The 23,738-nt window shown below is 38.7% G+C and overlaps 2 protein-coding genes across 5 annotated transcripts in view; one reads left to right on the plus strand and one right to left on the minus strand.

The window, feature by feature from the left end:
• LOC113026231 (metabotropic glutamate receptor 8-like) overlaps positions 1-23,738 on the minus strand; it is a 155,749-nt gene that overhangs the window by 15,781 nt on the left and 116,230 nt on the right. For both annotated transcript variants that reach the window (XM_026174762.2, XM_026174761.2), the window contains exons 4-7: positions 16,572-16,707; positions 14,148-14,302; positions 13,920-14,057; positions 6,006-6,206 (exon numbers count right to left, since the gene is read on the minus strand). In XM_026174762.2, the coding sequence (XP_026030547.1) occupies positions 6,006-6,206; positions 13,920-14,057; positions 14,148-14,302; positions 16,572-16,707 (630 nt within the window). The remainder of the gene's footprint in view (positions 1-6,005; positions 6,207-13,919; positions 14,058-14,147; positions 14,303-16,571; positions 16,708-23,738) is intronic.
• On the plus strand, positions 19,473-23,184 carry LOC145430127 (uncharacterized). 3 transcript variants are annotated; one of them, XR_013910546.1, is made up of 4 exons: positions 19,473-20,318; positions 21,460-21,508; positions 21,770-21,865; positions 22,403-23,184. XR_013910546.1 is itself a non-coding variant. In XM_080304539.1 (4 exons), exons 1-4 carry the CDS (start codon positions 19,864-19,866, stop codon positions 22,718-22,720), a joined length of 558 nt encoding a protein of 185 aa, XP_080160665.1. In that variant the 5' UTR covers positions 19,489-19,863; the 3' UTR covers positions 22,721-23,184. The 3 variants fall into 3 exon arrangements, 1 of the variants encoding a protein (XP_080160665.1); XR_013910545.1 differs by having other exon boundaries at positions 19,478-20,318; positions 21,460-21,512; XM_080304539.1 differs by having other exon boundaries at positions 19,489-19,954; positions 21,460-21,512.

Genomic DNA, 23,738 nt, shown 5'->3' on the forward strand with positions numbered 1-23,738 from the left:
TCTCCGGGGGAACATGAAAATCAGACTTACATTGCACATAGTCCACCGGATTACTAGACAAAGAAGCGTGATTTGTCACTCCCAAGAGTAAGTCCCCAGTGGTTTAGAGTCTATTGGCATTGTGCTTTACAACACTGCACCACTTTGCATTGTGCTTGGTCATGTAAGGTTTGGATGCAGCTGATGGGCCATGAAAACCTCAAGCTCTGTATGCACTGTTTTGGAGCTAATCTGAAGGCAACGTCAAGTTTGGAGGTTTATAGTGACTGACTTTGGAGATTGTACCTTGGCATCCACTGACCCTATTCTGTGATTTTGTAGGGCACTTCATAGCTGAGTTGTTGCCATTCATAGTTGCTTGTAATATGAATATACAAGTATAAAGAAAAAAACAGTTTTGACTGGCATATTAAAGCACTATTTGTAAACCCAAATGCTAGATCCCAATGCTTATACATTAAGGAAGAGCATTCAGAGTCTTGGATTCACTAAATGGATTCACTCTATTTTTCTTGCAGCCGCTATATTTACTGTATTGTGGTGTTAGTATATAGTTGAGCTGGATTACTTGCTGTGGGGTAAATAATACTGGGGACTCGAGGCACATTAGTTTAGATGTGGAAAGAGGAAGAGCAGAAGATAGAAGTTAATTTGCAGAACATCAACAACAAAAGAATTCACATTCATAATAAAGTGAGTGGGTGGCAGTTTGATTCGATGCTGTCCTGATTTCTTTCTTCAGCATGAATAAAAGTAGTCCATAACACATCACTACGGAGATGAATCAGCACAGCTTGCCTCAAGATGTACAAACGCCCCTCCACCACCTCCTATCTCCTCCCCCACTTCCCTTCACTTCACTTCCCTTCACTTCACTTCACAGACTCTGCTTTGATACAGAATTAACATCCTGACTTCACATCACTTCAAAACATGATAATCACAATAACTCACTGGTGATCTCTGTCATTTAACACAATAAGAAACAGACTACAAATAAACATTCTGTGAACAAACAAAAACAACTTGTACTATTGGTTACACATAAAATAAGATAGTTTCAATACTAGAATGTTGAGTCCAGATTGGTTTTCTATGAGTTTTGGTAAGTTTTTATCACGTGACAACTAACTAAGGTTTTAAATCTCAGCACTTAGCTATTACGGTGGAAAGTTAAAAAGTTTTGATGCATCAGCTCTATTATACATTCAATAAAAATCAGTCCATCATATCAACACCAAAGTGTTGATGGGCATTGACACATGTAACGAGATTTATTTTTAAGAAAATAATCTCTGGAGAATTTGACCATAAATATTCATACTTTATTAATTCTCCTGTTCAACCTGGATCCAACAGGACCGCATCTTTTTTAGTACACTGCCAGGAAGCACAGTGCAGCAAGGTATCTGGATTTTATGGAACCGCTACAGCTGAAGCTTGCCAGGTCGTCCATTCATCTGCGTGATAATGAGTCTGAACCTATATATTCACTCTGCTCGTATTTCTACATCCTTGCTCTGACTTTAATGTGTACTCGTCTGCAGCTTTCACATTTGTTCTGCTACCTTCACACAACATCCTGAGCCACATCCACTTCAAGGATGGCCATGGCTCAGGTGGTAAAGCATGACCATAACCTTTTTTTTTCCTGCTTCCTCCTGCTTTCCTTTCAGATGTCTTGATCTCAAGACATCTTTCAAGATGTCTTGTTCAAAGTAGAGTATAAAGAATTGTATTTTAGCTTAATAAAACGGAAGAGAAGCTGACGTCTGTTTCAACAATGTCTGTTGTTGAGATTAAAAGTCCACTAAAACAGCTGAATTATTTGTTTCCTCCTTATGCCTTGCTTTGCACTTTTTTTGTGAAGTCGCAGCAGGAGATGCACTTGTCACATATTCATCAGTTCACTCACTTAAAACATCTCTCCTCATCCCTCACAATTCCAATCTGATTGCTGCTCCACAGGGTCAATCACACTGCTTTAAAACATCAGAATGGTCTTATTGATTTTTAATACGCATCCAATGTCCAACTAAATCTGAGGGAATCTCCCTGACCTCTCCCTCTTTCTCCCTCACCCACTTCTCTACTTTGCTTAGCTAAATGTGTTCAAACAGAACGTTGGTACAAAGGCCTCATACAGATGGCTACTTTGCACTGAGCACTAACATTAGGACAAGTTTTCCGATTAACCTTCTGACGCTCCTCTAAAAATAAGCACAGTGAGCAGACGGCTGAATTGGCCATTAGCCATTAAAAAGCCTCAAACATGTGTGACATGAGTGTTTGTGTGTGTCTATACTGCAATAAAAAGAAGCTAATTGAGGCACAAATCGCACATGGGCCATATACTGGTGAGCCAGGATTAATTGGTGGTGCATAATAGATGCTGCAAAGCTAAGCTGAGTTGATGTTTTTAGAGGCTGTAGATTAATTCACAGTTAACCGATTCAGTTAATTTGCTTCATCAGTGAACTGACTGGTTTATGTTTAACAGGTTTAGTTAAACTGATATTACCCACGTAAACCTGCCTGAAATGACATCTACAAGTTTTCTGGGTCCCCTCCTCGATCACCGTCAAGCCATGGAGAAGACGTGTTCTCGATTGTCTGGGGCACAACCCTGGAAGATCACCGGCGCCAGTTCAAGGGGTGCTGAATCGAGGCAAAGAATCACCCCGTCGCCAATGCTCAGAGAGTCAGGACATGCAGCAGCCAGGCAGATGCAGCCAGGCCCTGGGGAGGAGGAAAGGTGGCTGTTGGAGCTTATTGTCTTGGAACAGCTCAGCATGTAGATACAGTTGCCAGTGGAAATGAACCAGCGCTGGCCGGAAAAGGCTCTTCAGTCCACCTCCGGTGTCACAGACTACCATGGAGCCTTACTAACTCATTTTTATCTGTTTCCCCTCCTCAGGTGCTGGTGGCTACAGGCGCTTCACCCATTTCATGGGGAGTCACACAGATGCTGGGGCAGGAGTGCTGGAGGTGGGGGTGTCTGGGATATCTCTGCAGGGAGTGTGCACTGATAGAGGTGGGGCAGATGTTTTACATCTTCAGCATCCCAGCATGTTCCCCCAGTCTGGGAGGGACAGGTATAGCATGTGGAACCCGAGACAGGTATAGCATGTGGAAATTCTTTGTGTGCATGGGGATGTTGGGGGCAGTTCTTAAAAGCTGTTGGGAACTGATATTCCAGGTGATTCATAAAAATCCTTACAGCTGGAAATACTCTGGAGGAAATAACGGCAACATTTTAAGGGTGGGCATCCAGGGCGGGCTCACTGATAGTGCACATCCTGCCCAAAATGTCAGCTGGTAAGCCAGCAGCCATTGCGCCTTTGCACTCAACCTTTAGTAAATGTTCCATTTTTGTCCATGATTTGTAAGTTCATTCGAATCATGAGGTGGCTTTAGCTCAGGAGGTAGAGCAGGTCATCTACAAATTGGAAGGTTGGTGGTTTGCCGGCAAGCCAAATATCCTTTGGCAAGAGAAGTTCCGGAAGTTGCTCATATGAATGTGTGATTGTTAGACAGACAGCATTTAGGTAGAAAAAGAAGAGACAAAAGTGCTTGTGGGTGTGAATAGGTGAATGAGGTATTAGTATATTATAGGGCTAATCAGACTTTATGCACATGGCTAGAGAGCAGCCAAATATGTAATATGTAGTAGTATTGTCGCAGTTACTTATTATCAGCAGATTAGACCCTGCTGTCTCCAGACAGCTGACAATAGGTCAGCTAAACAAGTGGATGGATTTTTTGTCATTATTTTTACCACTCAATTTGATATTTCACACTAGTTTTTTGTAGGTCCTAGCACACACAAGGAGATGTTTGCTTGAAAAACACAAGATAGAAAGACAGTAAGCAATTTAAATATCACTTTCCGTTTGAAGAAAAACTCTTTTTTTTTTGCTTTAAGAGAACCTCTGTTCACCTAATGGACATAAATTACTTTACCATGAAATTACATAGTACTTAAAATAACCTAAGGTGTATGTAAAATTACTTAAGTCATACTTAAAAATTGTATGCCGCGCTTAAAATTACTTGCAATACAATTTGTGTGTTCTTCCCTGTAAAATGCCTAGATTTAGGAAAGATTAAGTCACCCCATAATACAGCCTCCGCCCTAAAATTTCCTCAGAAGTCAGTGTGCCATATGATTGCATTAGCAATACATTTAATAACGCTCTATGTTAACAGTTACACACTATATAGGACAACTTTATAGAATTATATTTGTTCGCAGATGTTGGCAGCTATCAGTGAATAGTTATCAGCTGTTTTGCAACAAAAAAAGACACAACAGACATAACAAGAACTCCATAACAGCAAATGAACTGTACAACAGAAAATACAAATGCTATTTATGGTCTCCTCACAACAATGATAAGAAAAATAAACTGGGTCAAAATGGCATGTTTGTTAATACACTCTGATCTCTGGTCTCCCACTCAGAGACACAGGTCTCCAAGTGTCCAGCATTCAGACGGTTACCTGAGGACACTCATGTGAGAGAAAATCTGCTCACACAGATATGTAGAGCCAAATACTGTCAATAATGCCTCTGCAATGTTCTGAAGACAGTTAAACTTGTCAGGTAGTGATGTCCAGCAGGTGAAAATGCAGCTCCATGAACACGCACATCTATGTATTCCAACTGCTTCGATGTTATATGTATGATTTCTACACATTTTACGTCAGATAAAAACTTTGGTTGTAAGATAAGTAAGATAAGTAAGATAAGTATTTAATAAAAGCGAGACATTTTAAATGAGAATAAGAAAGTATTTCTTTGTGCCCCCCTTTCCCTGTTAATGCCCTACCTGGCCCCCTGGCAAAACTTTGCTAGATCCGCCCCTGCACAGTGTCAGCTGTCAGCTACGTAAAAAAAAGGATCCTGGTGTTATTTGTCTCTCAGAAACAGTTCATAACTTCCCTTCAACTCATTCATGTCACCTAAAAGGTAAACCTGTTTCTCCATCACCTGTTCAGCTCTGATGATTCAGTAAGGACATCTCCTGGTTTCATCTTCATGTTTCCCTCTCACCACATATCCAAACCGATATCGTGACCAGCAGCTTTTACAGCTGTGGCTCCAGCAAACATCAGCTGATACTAGAAATTAATATTAAATAAATTCTAACAAAAGCTTATCAAGCTTAAATGCGCTGCTGTTGTTTAGCGCGACATTTGCCGGTTTCTTCTTTCTGGCGCAAATTGGGCGATAAACAAACAAGAGAGAAAAGCCGATCAGCTGATCATTGATCAGTTTCATGATTGAAGTAGAAACAGGAGAGAGAGGGGAGAGAATGAGAGGAGAAGAGGCAGCTGTGCAGCATAAAGACAGAATAACTCCAGCTTTGTGTCTTTTTCCATTCTAGCTGAAGTACGGGACAAACTGTTCCTTTTCACCTCAACACGAAACGCGTAATATTTTCTCTGAATACGGGAGATTTCGTTTTTTTTCGGGATGGTTGGCAACTCTACTAACTAACCTTATGAATAAAATAAAGTTCACTACGATATCAGTAAAATCAAAGCACCCCCCCAGCTGTATAGAAACTCCTCATGCTAGCTAGCACGCAGTACGAGTTATTGTAACTGACTGTAAAAAGTCAGCACAACGAAAATAAACTCCACCTAAACTTGCATTATATCTGACACAGATAGACTGCAGGTCATAACTTCTTACCTGAAGTTCAGTTCACCTGACACTCGGACCGGCGGCTGCCTTAGGTCTCTCCTCCTGCCTCCCCTTTCTCTCATCCACCTGTTGGCCTCCACCACTTGCTAATTTTACTGAATCTGAGGAAGCTCCGCCATAGCCACCACCAAACAACAGAGTTATTTTTTATACAACGACTAGCATCTGGCCAATCCACCACCTTTCATTCTTTATACCGTTACAAAGAAGAAAAAATTTGAGATCTTCAGGTCTCAAGAATGAATTGTGTTCACCTTTGGCTATGGAATTTTGAATCACTCCAAAGTCTCACCATTGAAGTTGACGGCGTGGATATGGGTCAGCAGCTCTCTTCCATCAATGTTGGTCATACGAGGGCACAGGCCAAGGTACCCTGGGCAGAGCTCACGGTGCATGTGGTGCAGAGCATGGGCCATCGCGTAGACGGCGTCCATCACAAACTGCACCTTCCCCTCTTGTTCATAGATGGAGTCACGGCCAACTTTCTCCAACCCTGAAACAAAGTTGATCGACTTAAATTACCAAACATATAAAATATATTGCAGGCTGAAAGTTCAGTGAACTCACTATGGTTAAATGGGGAACTCAGCTGGGGTCTATTTTGGACCTTCTAATGGTTGCTTAAAGTAATGACTTGAATGACTGACTTACAAATGACTTAATAATTATCATCCAATAATATCATATATAAAAAAGAGAACATTCTGCATAATTAATACTTTGACTTTAGGATACTTAAGTTTTTTTTTTATATAAAACCATAAATATGATTAAGCAGAATTATGATTTTCTTAAGTAAGGAGTAAAAAAATAAATTCACCACTTGCAAAATAGTTATTATGTTAAAAAATGTATAGTGTCACTTTTTCCAGTGTTTTTCTATTGTGTGCCAACTGTACATATTTGTGATTAAATGGTTTCCTTGGCAAAGTTCTTGGTCTTTTTGGTACCACTCCATTGAAAAAAATCAAGCAAGTCAAAACTGCCATGGAAAATGCCTTAAAAGGAGTTGTTTACTGAGGACCACAAATATCACTGTGGGTTTCATTCAGGCAGCAACATTAAAATGACTAAGAAACTAAAGCACTGACATATTCATCTTTAGGCTCCACGGGGGAAAAAGAAAAGAAAAAAAAAACACCACACATTCAGAGAGCAAAGAAATAAGCACAATACTGTTCAACTACCTTTACTAATATATATCTGAGTCAATCTCATCCCACCTCTTTATTTGATCTCTTTCTTTTAACCCAAAGGTTACGGCACTCATCCTTTCCGTTAGGCAAGAAGTTACTAACAAAGATCATGGGAGTATGAAAAGAGCAACATTTCCTCTAATAAACCCATTAACATAAAAAGATACCTGATCTCATTTGTTGATTTAAAAATAAATCAAAGAAGACATTATGCAAAGTTTTTTCCAGATTTTCTAGAGAATTATTGGTGTTACTAGAGGCACGCTGCACCATGATGTTGGTGCACGCCAAAAAGGAAAAGAGAAAGACAGGAGGGGAAGACTAACTATTGGACTGGACCCTCCATAGACAAGAGACAAGGCCTTGTTGGATTAACAGGAGCTTCAAAAATCCAATTTAATTTTGATGGCAGACAAGAGAGGAAGGATCTGTCCAAATGGAGACATTTGCTCTGACTAATTACAGATAAAGAGTGATTACATATCTATATGGCTGACCCATGAATGGTGAGCAGACAGCACAGGATGTCAAACAACCGAGACTGACAGAATGTAAATGGTAAATGGCCTGTATTTGTATAGCGCTTTACTTGAAGAGTCGGTGCAACATCATCAAAGTAAAATTTGAATGTAGCTTCTCACAACGACATAGAGAAGCTGAGACACCATCACACACTAAGACAAACACACACACATTTTGAAACGCATTTTTGAGTGGCGCTAAATACTAAACAGCTGCTTAAACCCTTCAGACATTGTTGCTGCTTTCAAACAGAGAAGGAAAGAGGGAAAGATGCTGAGCCTGTGTCTAGGTACATCAGTTCATCTGGTGATGTCCCCAACTGAGCAAACTGCAGCACAAACAGAAACATGTACACAAGAAAACACAAGGCATTCAAATGCAATCTCTCATCTGTAATTAGCTTCGGTTCCCTTTTCCCTTGTTACACTGGGTGTATACATTGTCTCAGTCTTCCTTTTGCTCTTGGTCATGTTCTCCCTTCTAGCTGTGTCCTTCCTTCTCGTGTGTTAGGGTTAGAAGAGTTTTTGGTTATATACTTTTGCTTCTGACCTGTTTTGTTTTTCATTGTGTTTTTATAAGGCCTTTGCAATAAAACTATTTTTTAGTTTTATGCCTTGTCCTCCAGGTCCTGCCTGCCTGCCACACAGAAAAGTTTGACAGTTTGTCCACTAGGAGTTCGAAAAAACGTGTTACTTTAAAATTCAACACTTTTTTCTTTTTTTAACCTATCTGATTAACTAGGAACAGTCTGTAAACCCATATGGAAAAAAATAGTAAAAACTTATAAAAGACTTGCATAAGATGTGGCCTACTTCATATAGTAAATCATATAAGGCATATATGATTTACTCATGAAAGTGGCCACTTTCTCATTACTTTCATATATTATTTTAGTAAGTATCCAAAACATACATGTTTCATTTATATAATTTTTCAAGGGATCTTATATCTGTTTTCACTCTTGTATGCTTTTCATACACAACAGATACAAACTTTATAAGATTTATATATATCTTTTCCATATGGGAAGCTATAATTATCAAAATTTAAGATGCACATAGCCAGACTAATGATTGAAATTATAATCATAGCAATAGGAGTAAATTTAAAACAGGAAAAGCTGGTGCATTCAAGTGTAAAATGGAGAATAAAAACAACAACACTGATGTTTTTAGTGCCCTAAGTTATCATTTAAGTCTATCAAAGTTGATGAACAGCATTTAATTTAATATTTGCAACTTCAATATAATCTGTGTACACTAAGTAAAAACACAGCAGCAGCTTTTTTATGTTACCCTACAAATGGCCAAAGTGTTGAGTTTGTCCTTTAAATGTGTATTAGGATAACATTAGGCTTCACTCTCTTACTCTAACATCCATCTCACAACCTGAATTAGAAAACAACATGGTCATTCCCATTATCTAAACAAGCTTCTCTGTAAGCTGCTTCAGCTCGCACACAAAAACAAACAGAATGGTGATTGCAATCAACGACAGACAGATAGAGAATCCATGCATGCAGGGGAGGATGTCAGGGAAGACGACAAGCTCACCTGTGGAAAGCATCTGTCAGGTAATTTGGCTGAAAGCTGCTTTTATCTGAGCATGTGAGTGTGATGTGTTTCTGTTGCAGTGCTACACTTCAAACAGAATACTTTCATTTTCATTAACCCCCCTAATTTATCCATTAACAAAACATTATTGATGTGTTTTAATCATATTATAGTGGAGTGGAAAGATTAAATGATTTCAATATATGCACATTTTTATTGGATAGCTTGCACAGTTTAAGGGCTGTTTAGACTTTTGTAACAAAATGGAATTAATGAAATGTCTTTTCTTTATTTGGACTTTAAAAACTCCCTTCATATTCCTATGGAATTAGAAATATTAACAGATTCATTAATATTAGTATTAGTATTTGAGAACAAACAAACAAAAACAGCACCTCTGCTAAATCACTGACTGGCAATTTTTTTCAAAGAACAGAAATATTTCATATTTTAAGCCACATTTAGAATCCACGTATTTATACAAATATGATTAAAAAACTGAAAAACATGTTCTCCTATTAAATTCCTACCTTACAATGACCCCATTGTTATTTTTCCTTCAGCTGTAATTAAAATACCATAAAGAAAGCATTTCTTCTTTTTAAGTCAGAGCAAAACAGCAATCAGCACGATTTCAAAGAATTGTTTTATGGCATTTTAAACACGATTCATATCTTCTAAGAATTACATTTACAATTTAAGTATAATTTGTATAATTTAAAGTGTTTTTGTACCTTTGAAAGCATTAGTCTCAACATTAAACCATTGAGAAAATCCAGTCAGCAAACTTATTTTAGCTAATTACTGAATGGTAAAAAAATAAGAAAGTGTCATAAATTAGGTTTATTAAAGGTATTTCAAGGAAAAATTTTTATCCAATGTGTAAACTCAAGTAAAAGATGGGATAGAAAGAAAATACTCCCATCCAAGCAGGCTGGGGAAAAATGCTTTGCTTTTGAATGAATTTCTTTTTAAGAGCGACACACTTGACCACATGAGTTGAGCTCAGAGGAGGTGGTGACAGACATAACAGATTATTCCTAATTAACCCAGTTAATTACAGTTAATAAGCAAATCCTCTCATAGAACATATCACACGGACACTGAAGTTTTGAACACACTGAACACATTTCCCCTCAAGTGATCTCATTCAGGATTTTACAAAAATTAAGACCTGGCTAAAGATTATACAGAAACTTACATTTAAAACTTGTTATATCAAAACAAAGAGCAAAGCTGTGAGTAAACTTCACTACATATTTGAAAAAGGAATAGAAGTTGAGTCTCCTTTAGTTTGTGCAGTTTGGCTACGTTCACACTGCAGGCGAAAGCGCATCAAATCTGATTTTTTTGACCCTATGCGACCCATATCCAATCATGGTATAATGGATTGGATTGGATTTATATAGCACTTTTCAAGGCACCCAAAGCGCTTTACAATTCCATTATTCATTCACTCTCACATTCACACACTGGTGGAGGCAGCTACAGTTGTAGCCACAGCTGCCCTGGGGCAGACTGACAGAAGCGAGGCTGCCATATCGCGCGATCTGCCCCTCTGGCCGACACCAGTAGGCAAAGTGTCTTGCCCAAGGACACAACGACCAGGACAGAGAGCCCGGGGATCGAACCGGCGACCTTCCGGTTACAGATGTGCTTCCCAACCTCCTGCGTATGACAGAGTGAACGGCACAAATCCAATATTTTCAAATCTGATCTGGGTCACTTTCGTATGTGGTACTGAATCTGATACATATCTGATGTTTTAGAAAGCGACTGCTGTTTGAATGGTCATGTCATATTAAACGTGAACATTTTATTTGTACTGTATAATCTGCAGATTCTGACAGAAATCTGTAACTATCATTTGAAGCACCGCTCCTCTCAAAAACAGCAATAAGGATCATTATTAGGTTATCTACATTATGTAAATAACAAAATAACTTAAAGCAAAAATTGGGAAACGTAAAGTCCGAAGTCTTTATATTAAGGCCATCAGTCAAACAATATTGTTTGCTCTGGGTCTAAACAGAGTGCGTTGTGTGTGACGTCTTATTTTGTGCATGCGGGCCGCTTTGAGCGGTCACACTAGAGCGCGTTTGCTGTCGCATTTTATTTGTAGTGTGAACAAGCAGACAAAAAAATCGGATTTGATCAGAAAATCGAAATTGAGCACCTGCAGGGTGAACGTAGTTTGCAGTTAGTCTGGTTGTGACAGAAACCAATTAGTAGCTGTTAACAGAGAAGAATCAATGTATTGAAAACAGTTGATGGTGAAGTCGTTTTTATCTTTCAGAATCAGAATCAGAATACTTTATTGATCCCTGGGGGAAATTATTTCAGTCTCCTGACACAAACAGATGCAACCACAAAGACCATAAAGCTCCTGATTTCAGCTGATTTGCATCCGCAGGACTGAGGAGCTCAATGTCCAGTGAGTGACAAAACCCCCCCAAAAAGGAGTGTTTCTTGGTTTGGAGCAGAAATACAGCTTTACCCTGTATTCATGTTCCAGACTCTGTTAACTAGTTTTTATCTTCTGACTTTTAGCAACGCATCTGGAAACAGCCTTGAGTTTGCACATGAAATCCAATCATAAACTAATTTCATTTTCAGTGCAAGCAGTCCTGTTACAGAAGAGATCACAGTTCAGGGGAAATTGGAGGCCAAGTCAACAACTCAAACTCATTGCTGTGCTACTAAAACCATTGCCGGAGCTGGTTCAGAAGAAAAATGCTGTGACTGCAATGATCAGGATTATAAACGAGAATTCAGGAGAGTGATGGCTTATACCGGAATAGCTTAATACCTATCTATAATCACTAATTACATGAGGCTAAATCATTAAGTCACTCATCACTGCATGATTCAGTGTTGTCCCTCTGGTAAAGCTAAAGTTACTTTTTCCTCATCCTCAAAGTCGGAAATAAAGTCCCTGGTGTCTCGCTCATCAGTCTGTACAAGTGAGAACTGCACCTACGCAGTTCTGCTCATTCATCTGTGCCACACAGCATGTGTTATAGTGGATGGATAGTGCCAAATTAATGAAGTGCAAAGATGACACCCATCCCCTTGGGCTTTACCACTGTTAGGTAGCAAGGCTCTTTGCACACAATACAGTTCCATCAGTCTTCAGAATAAGAAGGTTTGATACTCACATACCACTCAACACTCATGTTGGTACAATTTAGTCTTTCAGCACTTTACAGCACTGACAAAGATACTACGCACACACACGCACACACACGCACGCACGCACACACACACACACACACACACACACACACACACAATTAAGACTGCTGACCTGCCAACTCAGCTGTTTTGTCTGTGTGATGATGCAGCTCCAAAACTCAATCTGGAACTTCTAATAAAATCTTTTGAGATCTGCCCGACAGCAGCAGCCTGATCAAAGCTCAGGTAACATTATCAGGGAAGCAGTTGGAACACTGCAGCTTTTTCTAGAGTGCTGACATTGCCTTCTGCTGTTTTACTTCTATCTCCAGCTGGAGGTACTCTGTTTGTTTGTACTTAGCCAAACACCTCCACAAATGCTGTTTTGCGTGTCAGACAAGTTTTTAAGGGATTTAGCCGATAGTGCACCTCTGCTGAGTGTCTCCCTGCAGTCCTGATTCAGGGCTTCTCATGTAACAAACAGCTGCATGAGACATGGAACGAGAACAAAAACTCATTTCAGATCAGATTCACTATCAGTTAATGAGTCCAAATTTTATGCAATCATTTTGTTTGTCTTCAGAACCTAAAAAAATAAATAAATCCTTATTCGTAATTTTTTGGTGAGAGTTTAGTTCACTGGGTGAGCAGGTACAATATGCCTTAAGGCCAAAGTAGAAGTGGCCCAGGCTGAGTCTGGGGCCTTTTGTTTTGTGTATTCCCCTGCTCTCTCCTCCTCTTTCCTCTCTGCACTCCTGGTTAGGAGTGCTGAGTGCTAATGGCAGTCCCAAGCAGATTTCTTCTGTTTGTCTTTTGGGATAAAAAGCAAACTGTTGTCTTTTCCGATGTAAGGTTGTTTTTTTTAACTAGTGTTTTCCAAATCTGGGCCTTTGCAGGATTATCATGGTTTTATCTGTATTCAAAACAAGTCAGCTGGTCTGGGCCTTAAAAAGAAAAAAAAAACCAACAACACCACCACCAACAAAAAAGAATCTAGAAAAGCATTTTTTTTTATTGCTATGACATTTTAGCTTCATATATCAAACTTTTTCAAATTTTTTCATAATTTTTTTTATATAAATTGAAAAAATGTCATTAAAGCATGAAATATAAAAATATACTTTTCATAAATTGCCACTTGCAGCTGTGTTCTGCAAGATTAAGATTTTATTAGTGTGTACTCAAATATTGGACCTTGCACGGCTGCAAATTTCTGAACACATTTCCTAAAATCAGGGAATGTAACAAATGGAAAGTACCTGTTTTTTATTTCCTGTTTTAGGCCTCTGAAATCAGAGTGAGTGCAGGAAAACATTAGATTTCCATGATGTGACTTTAGGCTGCCACTTTAGGGAGAAGATTACTGCATGTGTTCTGGTATGAAGAAACAAGTGTTTATAAGGCAAAAACGTGTTTTCTTTAATTTGTGTATTGAGAACATCATCAAGGAAGTAAATTATTAGTTTTTCCCAGTCAAATCTGCTTTGGCTAAAATCATACATCAGCTTCAAACTACTAAAGTATTAAAAAAAAAAAGGAAAATATATGTCTTCAACCCATAGCTGGGTCACAGAGGTAAATGAAAATATATGATTAAGAAGAAAAGGAAAGGAAGAAGAAGAGAAATGATTTGTGTATCCTATCTATTAACGTCACATGTGTGATGGTGTTCTCATGCAATAGTGTTATGGGCTATTGGTGCAATGGTGCATTGTGTGAATAAATGTCATTGTACATTGATAATGACAAAGACAAAGATACCTGTACATTTCTTGGGACTGCCAGGTCTCTTGCCATGCATGCCCAGTTTACAGCTAAAGTTTTCCTCCCAGAACTCAGCAAACCATATGTTCCTGCGGTTATTGGACAAAGAGCGACTCTTGAAGTAACGGTCAAATGCTACCAAAAGAAGGAAAACATAATTAAAATCAGGATTTCTTTCAAAACATCCTGAAAATCTGGTCAAGTCAAGGTTGTTTCTGGCCTCACCATCCACAGATGCCCTCTTAGGAAGGATGGTGATGGCGCCTTCGGCTACCCGCTCCTGCTGGACTACCGGAGAGATCTTGGACCCCCAGCTGTCGGATCCCACCCACAGGAAGTGACCTGTCAGATTGTTGCTTTTTGCTGCATCCAGGATTCTCCTTTTAGCATCACAGGTGACGGATGACACAGTCAAAGGGGAGAAGAGGGAGCCAATTCTCATTCAATATTTTATTCGTATGTAGCATGAACATGCAGCGTAAAAAGACATCAAGAAAGTATACGCACAAGACATACACAACCAAAGCACCACAAAACAAGACGCTGCAGATCTTTCATGCTTGATGCCTAAAAACTGTCTTCATCTAAACTAAAACTACTAAAAAAATAAATAAATAAATAAAATAAAACTATTCCCTCTACTCGGAAATAAAAGAATTTCCCAGATGAAGCTGTTTGTTAAACAACCATTGTTATTAATGTAATTTACTGGTTATTTAAATTGTTATTTTACAAAGAAAGAAATGAGGAAATAATGTTTGTAGTTAATTATTAACGGAATAATTTAAGTTTATTTATTTTAATTTTTTGTGTAAAAAAAAAATTGCTTTATGAATAATTTAATGTATGGCAGCTGGTAATTAACAAGTATTTTCTCACTCCAAACCCTTTTAACATACTAGATAGCATACATCCTCCATACATCCTATAACTGCTTATTTAGTTCAGATTTGTGCTGGAGTCTCCTGCAGCCCCCACACCATCTGGTTTCCCATCTTTCTTAGACTGGTAACTGGTCCATGGTGTACTTTGCCTTCCACACTATCACAAAGTAGAAAAGCACAGTTGTCTACTGTGCAAACTGCAAACCAGCAGCCAATTATGCCCTACAAGGATTTGTGAAGCCTGGCAGCATGACTGGCAGCCAGGTAAAAAGGTGGCAAATGCTGGTAGACCTCAGGAAAGACCTGGTCTTTATGAGAAAGGTCTTGACAACCACTCTCTGATCTGATTTCGCCATGTGGTAAAACCAACAACCTTTATTTGTCACATACACAATTATACAGAGTACAACATGTAGTGAAGTCCGAGCTGCAAACAGGCTGCAGACCTAGCCGCGCCCATTGCAGGGCTTGGTTTTTTAGCATGGGGGTCTAGCCAGGACTCTTACTGGATAAAGGGTGGGAATCAAACTTGTGACTCCCACTCCAAATGTGTGTAGTCATACCACTACACTATCCAGCTGCAGGTACATAGTGGAGAAGAGGGTTCTGCTCATTGAGCTGACCATCACTTGGGAGGGGGGAGTGACAGCAGCCCATAAAAGGAAAGGTGTCAGTTTTTGGCGGTATGCCTCTTTCTGTCATGAATCGGCTGTGGCAGGCAGGGTGTAGGGCCCAGAATGAAGGCCACTCAGACAGAAGCGTAAACTCAAAGAGGCTGCTTTTATTCCAGTAACAAAAAAAACTCCATAAACGATAAACTTCCAAAAACCGAAACTAAACTAGAAACTAATACTAAACAGTAAGAAACCTGGAGACGAGGCACACAGAGGGAAAACCAAACAGCATGAGGGGACGACACGACACTGACTGAGAGAAACACAGGGCTAAAATACACTGAGGGATAACGGGGGAATGGGACACAGGAGGAGAGCACACCTGGGAGTAATCAAACACAATAAGACCAGAGGAAGCCAAACTAGACAACAAAGTAAAACAGGAAACACAACACATAGACGCGGATTTGACAAGGAGAGACAGCTGACAGGGGGACACAGAGCATCCATGGAACACAGAGAGAAAAACCAGAATACTAAGAATGCTAACATAGAAACCAAAATACTAGAAATAATAAATACTGACAAAATCAAAGTTCAATAACAACGCAAACTCGAAACACTGGGTCACTGACCCATGACCGTGACACTTTCATGCATCATTTCGATAGAGGATACACACGTGCATCCTCAGTGATAGCTCTTCCATTAAGCTTTTGTCTCTTTTTCTAAGTTTTAGACTCTTCCAATACTTTTGTTTTTCATGTTTGTCCTGAATCAGCTTAAAATTAAACCTGACTTTTTGTTTGTTATCCCTGCTTATCAAAAAGATGAGCTTCAGGCTTTTATTAAGATTTAGATCTGCAATTAGTGAATGGGTAAGACATTTTCATGTCCTACTCATGTTAATGCACATGTAAAAATATTTTATTTTATACTAATAGCTGGCCCAGTTATGTGAACACATTCCTACAGTCATACTCAAGTCTTTCATCATGTTTAAGTAAAGAAATTCTTTCAACATTTACAGTATAGTTTTTCCCCTTTTTTGTACTAGTAGTACCATAAAATCATATAATCATAATAAAGTACAAATTAAATAGGACCTTGGAATACATGTTAGATGCACAAGAAATAACCTTTTTCTTTACCGAATGTCGTCTTCATTGGCGAACATGATGACAGCGCGGGCATTGGGTGTCTCCACTAAACGGAGGATTATCTTATCAAACTCTCCAGGTCTCGGCTCACGAGGAATTTTCAGAGATTGAGCAATGCACACCCCTCCTGAGAGTGACAGAGGGAGAAAAAACAAATATTTAATAAACAAGACTGAGACTGCTAGGGCTAGCCTCATTTTAACCTTCTGAGGTGGTAATTATTACAAAACAATTCTATTACAGTCTTAAAGTCTACTCATGTATATTCATATAAGGACATGATGTGATTTCTTTTTAACTCTGTCCTGTCTGGCAGCTTTCACAATTAGAATTATGATCTGAATACACTGTTGTTCGTGTGCTACTTTTATCTTTTTAGTTAATCATTTCTTTTCAGTGTTATTTCATTTATTACTTTATATGTGTTGTATGACAATGTGAACAAAATGAAAGAGAAAAGAATAATAATAGGAAGAGGAGAGAAAATATTGGAAAATGTAATAAAATAAAGGAGCACAAACAGAAAAGAATGATGATTCGCCAACTATTGCACCTATACAACCCAAATTTATTTTATCTTGGTCAAATTTTTACTCTGATACTCACATATGACAGCACATGAATCATCACACTTTTATCTGCTGTCAGTGAAACATATGCACCAATGTGATTCTGCATTTCCTTGTATTAATACATCTTAGATTATTTGTGAATCATTTAACATCCCTTGAATCATCCTTAAAATTTGTTTAAAGATTTCTTACATTTAGTTTTTCATGTATGATTTTTAATTTGTTTTTTTACTCTTTCAGTCTGGATACTGCTGCCGGGAAGACCTGGGTCATGAATAAGTCTTCCCGGCATGACAGTGACCCAAAACCCACTGCTAAGGCAACAAGAGAACTGCAATAGAAGAAGCACATTAAGGGCACTGAGTGGCGTAGTCAGTCTCCAGGCCTCAGTCCTATAATAATCTGTGGAGGGAACTGAAGCTTGGAGTTACTTAGTGGCAGCCAAGAAAACAGAACAATATTTTTGATAGATTACTCAGTGATTAATTCCAGCTCAGTAGGGGTGCAATGATCAGCTGCATGTGTGATACTGTGAGATTTATCTACAGCCAAGCAAACAAATATGGAGAATAAATAATTAATTTACTTGAATGTATCAGTTCTTTCAAATCAATATTATCTGTACTTTATATTAAATAAATAGTTGTTTCCCATATCTTCTTAAACAAAGACTTGTTAAACAATTTGAAGAGAGAGGAACAGTGTCACCTGTTAAAGCTAAGCTCAGAGCTGCAGAGAGAAAGGTGGAGATAAAACATTTAAGACCCTGCTGCCATTATCATTAACAACAAGTTGAAAGGGCATTTACTCTTTCTCCCCAGACTGCTTCAATCAGACTAAAACCTCCATTCTTAACTCAGTTCTGCACTACACAGACCCATCAGCACATCAGATTGGAGATGCTGTCTGTAATTTAAGGAATTATGTTTTCGAGGGTTTAAAGGTCATGGTACTGACAGTGTGACTGCAGATGCTCCATCTCACATTTTAGTGAGAGCACATCTTGTCATTCAACTAAAATCTGCTTTTCTTCACACTTGAATAAAATTGAGGATTTGTTAACAACAGTTGTTTTTGTTTCCAATTTGTTCTTTACATGTAATTTGTATTCTTCTGCAATGATAACAACTACAGAAATGTCATTTTAAGTTAAAAGAACTATTCAGCGTGCTGTTCAGTAAAGTTAACTAGTGCTCATTTGAATACAAAAAACAAGAGCTGGTATGAGCATGTAATAATGTTCTCTACGTTGTAAGCTACTAATATTTCAATGTGAAAATTTAGATAAGACACCGATCCTGTTCATAATTTTTATGGACAGGATATCTAGGCGTAACCAAGTGGCGGAAGGCTTTCACTTGGGTGGTCTCAGAATATCATCTATGCTTTTCGCAGATGATGTGGTTCTGTTGGTTTCATCGGGTGATGGCCTCCAGCTCGCCTTGGAACAGTTCGCAGCCGATTGTGAAGCAGTGGGAATGAGAATCAGCACCTCCAAATCTGAGGCCATGGTCCTCAGCCGGAAAAGGGTGGAGTGCCCACTCCGCGTTGGGGACGAGTTCCTGCCCCAAGTGGAGGAGTTTAAGTATCTTGGGATCTTGTTCATGAGTGACGGGAGAAAGGAGCGGGAGATCGACAGACGGATTGTTGCTGCGGCCGTAGCGATGTGGATGCTGTCCCGGTCTGTTGTGATGAAGAGAGAGCTGAGCGTAAAAGCGAAGCTCTCAATTTACCAGTCGATACATCTCTACCCCCACCTATGGTCACGAGCTTTGAGTAGTGGCCAAAAGAACGAGATTTCGGATACAAGCGGCAGAAATGAGCTTCCTCTGAAAGGTGGCTGGCCTCTCCCTTAGAGATAGGGTGAGATGTTCGACCATCCGGGACAGGCTCAGAGTAGAGCCGCTGCTGCTCCTTCACATTGAAACGAGCCAGTTGAGGTAGTTCGGGCATCTGACAAGGTTGCCTGCTATGCGCCCCCTGGGTGAAGTGTTCCGGCATGCCACACCCCACCGGGAGGAGGCCTTGGGCAGATCCAGAACACGCTGGAGAAATTATATCTCTCGGCTGGCCTAGGAACGCCTTGGTGTTCCCCCGGACAAGCTGTAGGAGGTGGCTGAGCAAGCCGACCCCGGATAAGTGGAAGAAGATGGATGGATGGATGGATGGATGGACAAAGCGTCTAACATGTGACAACATCGGTTATTCATTACAAGCCCTAATAAAACCTCAGCAAGACTCAAGCTGCAGAATATAGAGGTAACTGCAGAGATGCTATTTTTAATGCCAGGCTTTAGCTTCCCAAAACCTTTTTCTAGTGTTATTAATCGGCCAGCCAAATGCAGCGTATACATGGATGTAAGAATGAACTCACTGAGCACAAGCCATTTATTGAGGTTGACGGTCAACCATACCAAAAAAATAAAGAACAAATGAAAAAAGACTTTCCTACACTGTAATCCCTAACAGTTGTCCTAGCTCATAACTATTAAGCTCATAACACTCAAATGTCGTTTTGTAGTTGAGCAAACTATAAAGTATTGAGCTCTGTTGGCTTTTATGCAGCTTTAATTGAATAGGGCTCAATATTTTTTAGCTAATTTTTTTGGAAAGCTCAAAAAGTTTAAGAAGCTTAGTTTAGTGACGTTCTGGTGGGTGGAGTCTTGTCGCTCCCTCAGGAAAGCTGAGTCAGCCATCTTGAATTTACCTTGATGCGGGGAAGATTTGGCCAGCCCGTGTGGATTAAGAGTCCCCAACTTCAACCCACCACCTTATTTTTTTTCATCAACTGCCCTAAATTTGGTAAGTCTACGTGTTTTTGTTTTGTTTAAAGTTAATGTAGATAAACATTCTTTTTTAATTTTTTACTGGAAATATATTCGTACTTTGTGCACAGTGAATGTTTGTTATAAATGAATTCGAATCCAAGTAATTGTAATTTTAGAAGTTTTCGAATGTGACAAATACGTAATGTTATTTCAAATTAGAATGGTGTAACGTTTTGGCGGTTTTCCGTGGGGGACAACATTTCCCATAATGCATTGTATTCTTGCCCGGGAAGTTGACGGTTGGCAGTTCTAGCTCCATGCGTTTGAACTTTCTACTAAAACTTTCTACTGTCCGTTTCTACCGGTTGTCGTATTCGCCGGTAATGCACGTGCGTATTGTGAGTATACTTATTTCAATAAGTGTCCGTGTTACACAGTCAGTAGTTTACGCTGTTGAGCTGTGTGTGTGTGTGTGCTAGCATGAAGCGAACAATAATAAACAACGTGAGTGTGTTATCATTATGGTAATTAGACACGTTTGTATTTTTTCGTAGTCTCAAATGTGTGGTTGTGAGATAATCTCGAAATCCTTTTAACAGTTTAGAGGGGTATTCCACTAAGCGAGCTCTACAAGTCAAGGCTTGCGGAAAAATGCATCGCCTGATTCAGCCTAACATTTTACACTGGTCGAACTCGGTGCTACGAACGAAGTTCAGCTAAATTGTTCACGCTAATTCGACAAGGCTCAACCAGACTGAGGCGCCTCCTTGACACCTTTAAGCCAGACCCTATCGATCTTTGCTAGATAAATTGAAATGAAAATAAAGAGCCGCGTTCTGCTCCCAGGCTAAGAAAGAATCATTGATGCAGACTGTGCGGATCACAAATACTCCCTAACCTGTAAGGCTGGGGTGTCCAAACTTTTTTCACTGAGGGCCACTTACTAGAAATTAGGTAAATACCCTTAACTTTAGTGTATTAAAGATCACAAAATCACTTAAGTGGTCGAATATGTTATATTGTTGAATATAATTAAAGACAAAACTGCCTTCATCACAGCTTTCCATAAATGGATCTTTATTGATTCATTCAGAAAAAGCTTTGGTAGCTTATTTTCAGAACAGCAGCCTCAGATTTCTTCTTAGACAGAAGATTTACAGCACAGAGAAAAAAAACAATAAAAGGGAAAATAGGACGGGTAAATTTCAAGTTTGTTATTTAAGTTATTAAGCTTAGCAACACACCTATCAACATTAGTTCGAAACGGTTAACATTAACAGACTGAACTGGACTTAATAACAGGAGTGCATATAATCTTAGTAAATTATTGTGGTGAGTATCAGCTGCGCTGGGTATGTAAATCGGGCCATCCAGCTGCGATGCTGATTCGACGTCACTCGTGCCAAAAATCCGGACAAATGTCACTTGATCAAGGAGCAGATCTGCATCAGATGAGATCAGCTGACTACATGCGTGTGTGCTGTGCAAAAAATGTTTTTGAACATTAATAAGTCATCTTTGTGCACATATTGTTTACAGATATCAGACTGCAAAGAGCTACAGAGAGTCAACATTTCACCAGTTGTCAGTGGGTGAGTTTTATAATTTGTCCTAATTTAAATAAAAAATAAATACAAAGAAATTAGAGAATTTTGCCCTGAATTAAAAATTCAAATTTTTTAGATTTTTTTGGGTTACCCTTCTAGATTGACAAGTTTAGCCCGTTACACAAAAAGTTTGGACACCCCTGATCTATAACAATGACAATCAGAACATGGCTATCCAACACTTTGTTTTTACTCTGCATTTGTGTAAATACTATTCTAATAGATATTGTATGTTCATCTAGGAACAGCATGATGTAAATACAAGACGGGCCCTCGTCCTTCGTGCACTTCCTGTGTACCTGCGTGAAGATGCCTCCACGTTATTCAGGACTTGTGATGTAAGTGTACTGGCCTCAGCATCAACCCCTTTGCCTAGCTGTTCAGTCAAACATATGACATCACTCAGAACTCAAGGAGAACCAGGGTGTATATCAGGAAGGAGGTTCAACACAGTCCTCATTTGACTTGTTTTCTCCCATATATCAACTATTGTTGAATAAGATTGTTACGCATAAACCAGAAAACATGAAAATAGTTGAAAGATTATTAAACAAAAACAAATCCACAGATAAAAACTATCTCCCTTTTAAAATTCAAGTGTTCTATTTTTTTGGAGGTGCCATGTTGTGGTCAGAGAAATGTTTGGTAAATAACAAAAACAAATATCTTGGCATATATTTATTGAAAACATTTAAAACCAAACCCAAATTAAGATTATTGTAATGCATCATGATGTATCGCAATATCAAATTAAATCGTTGACATTATAATCCTAAAAGAAACGTGTGACTTCTGAAGATTCACACCTCTAATCAGTAGCATGATTTGTGTCCTTGTGGGGCTGAACTCATTCTTATATTATTTTTGTTTTGCAGTCAGCAGATGGTCCAGACCTCACTGACACTACTGTGGCTCTGCTGACAGTTGTCACGGATGACTCTACTGATTCGGCCCTCTTCAGTCCCGAAAGCATCTGCATTGTCGTTGAGGATGAAATACTTGTGAATGGTCCCACAAATCTGGCTGAGTCATTTCTCCTGCTCTTTGGGTACATCTATGCACTAGACCTACAATACCCAAAGAAACTTGAGCTTACATTCACATTTATCCAGAAGGTTGTGATGTGCCTTGAGGACAACAAACCACTGAAAGGGCATCTACTGATGCTGAAGAATGATTTGTTCAATGAGTGAATCACTCAGAATTGACTACTTGTTGAGCTGAGTATTGAGGAAGCTTTTTTTGTTTGTTTTTTTCCTAATCATTTGCCTCTTCTACCTCACATTTAAGATGAATGACTGTTCAGTTCATGCACTATTCATGTTTAATGTTCTGTTGCCTAACACGTAAATGCACTGCCTTGATGTTTGTTCCCTATAAGTACAGCAGTGGAAACAGTACTGTTTGTTTTTATGTATTTTTAAAAAAGAAAGTGAGCTGCAGCTGTCAAGGTACAGTAAGTGTTAAATGCCTCAATGTTCTAATAGCTGCAATTGCTGTTAATACTGAAAATGTTATTGAATTTTAGAATTGAGATGGAGACCCTTGGAGTCTTTTTCTCTTGTTTTATTTATGAAGCACTTTTTTATGAGTGAGCTCTGTTGTTTGTGCCTTTTTAAAAGCACATTGTGTTTAATAAAAAGTTGTTAAATTGTTAGTATGTGTAATTTCATGTTTTCTAACACTTTTAGCTGATTATAATTTACTGGGCAGTTTAGAATTATTTATAAGTGTATTTTACACCGTATTTTAAAAATATTGAAGATTTTAAGGGTTATTTCCCATATTATAAGTTAGAAGATATGAAAAAGTTTGAGTTTATTTCCCACATCGTATGAGTTGCAATATCTAAAATATTTTGAGTGTATTTCCCACCTTAATTAAGTTGAAAAATATTGAACATTTTGAGTTTATTACTCCCTAATTATAAGTTGAGGAATATCAACATTTATGAGTTAACATTGAGGTAATTTAAGGCAACTGCAACTATAATTTTTATTTTAGTTAAACTTAAAACTTTTAAAAACACAACTAAAAAATTGTTGTGTAATCTGTTACACAACAATTTTTGAGTTCTGTGAACTTATTAGGTTTTACAGTGTAACAGAAACTAAACTGAGCACATCACTAGGAACTAGGACCATAGAAACATGCTCTTAAAAACGTTAACACTGTCTGTGAAGCTAGATTTAAGAAATAAGTCTTTAAAGT

The sequence above is a fragment of the Astatotilapia calliptera genome, chromosome 7, assembly GCF_964374335.1.
Source record: "Astatotilapia calliptera chromosome 7, fAstCal68.1, whole genome shotgun sequence".
NCBI lineage: Eukaryota > Metazoa > Chordata > Actinopteri > Cichliformes > Cichlidae > Astatotilapia > Astatotilapia calliptera.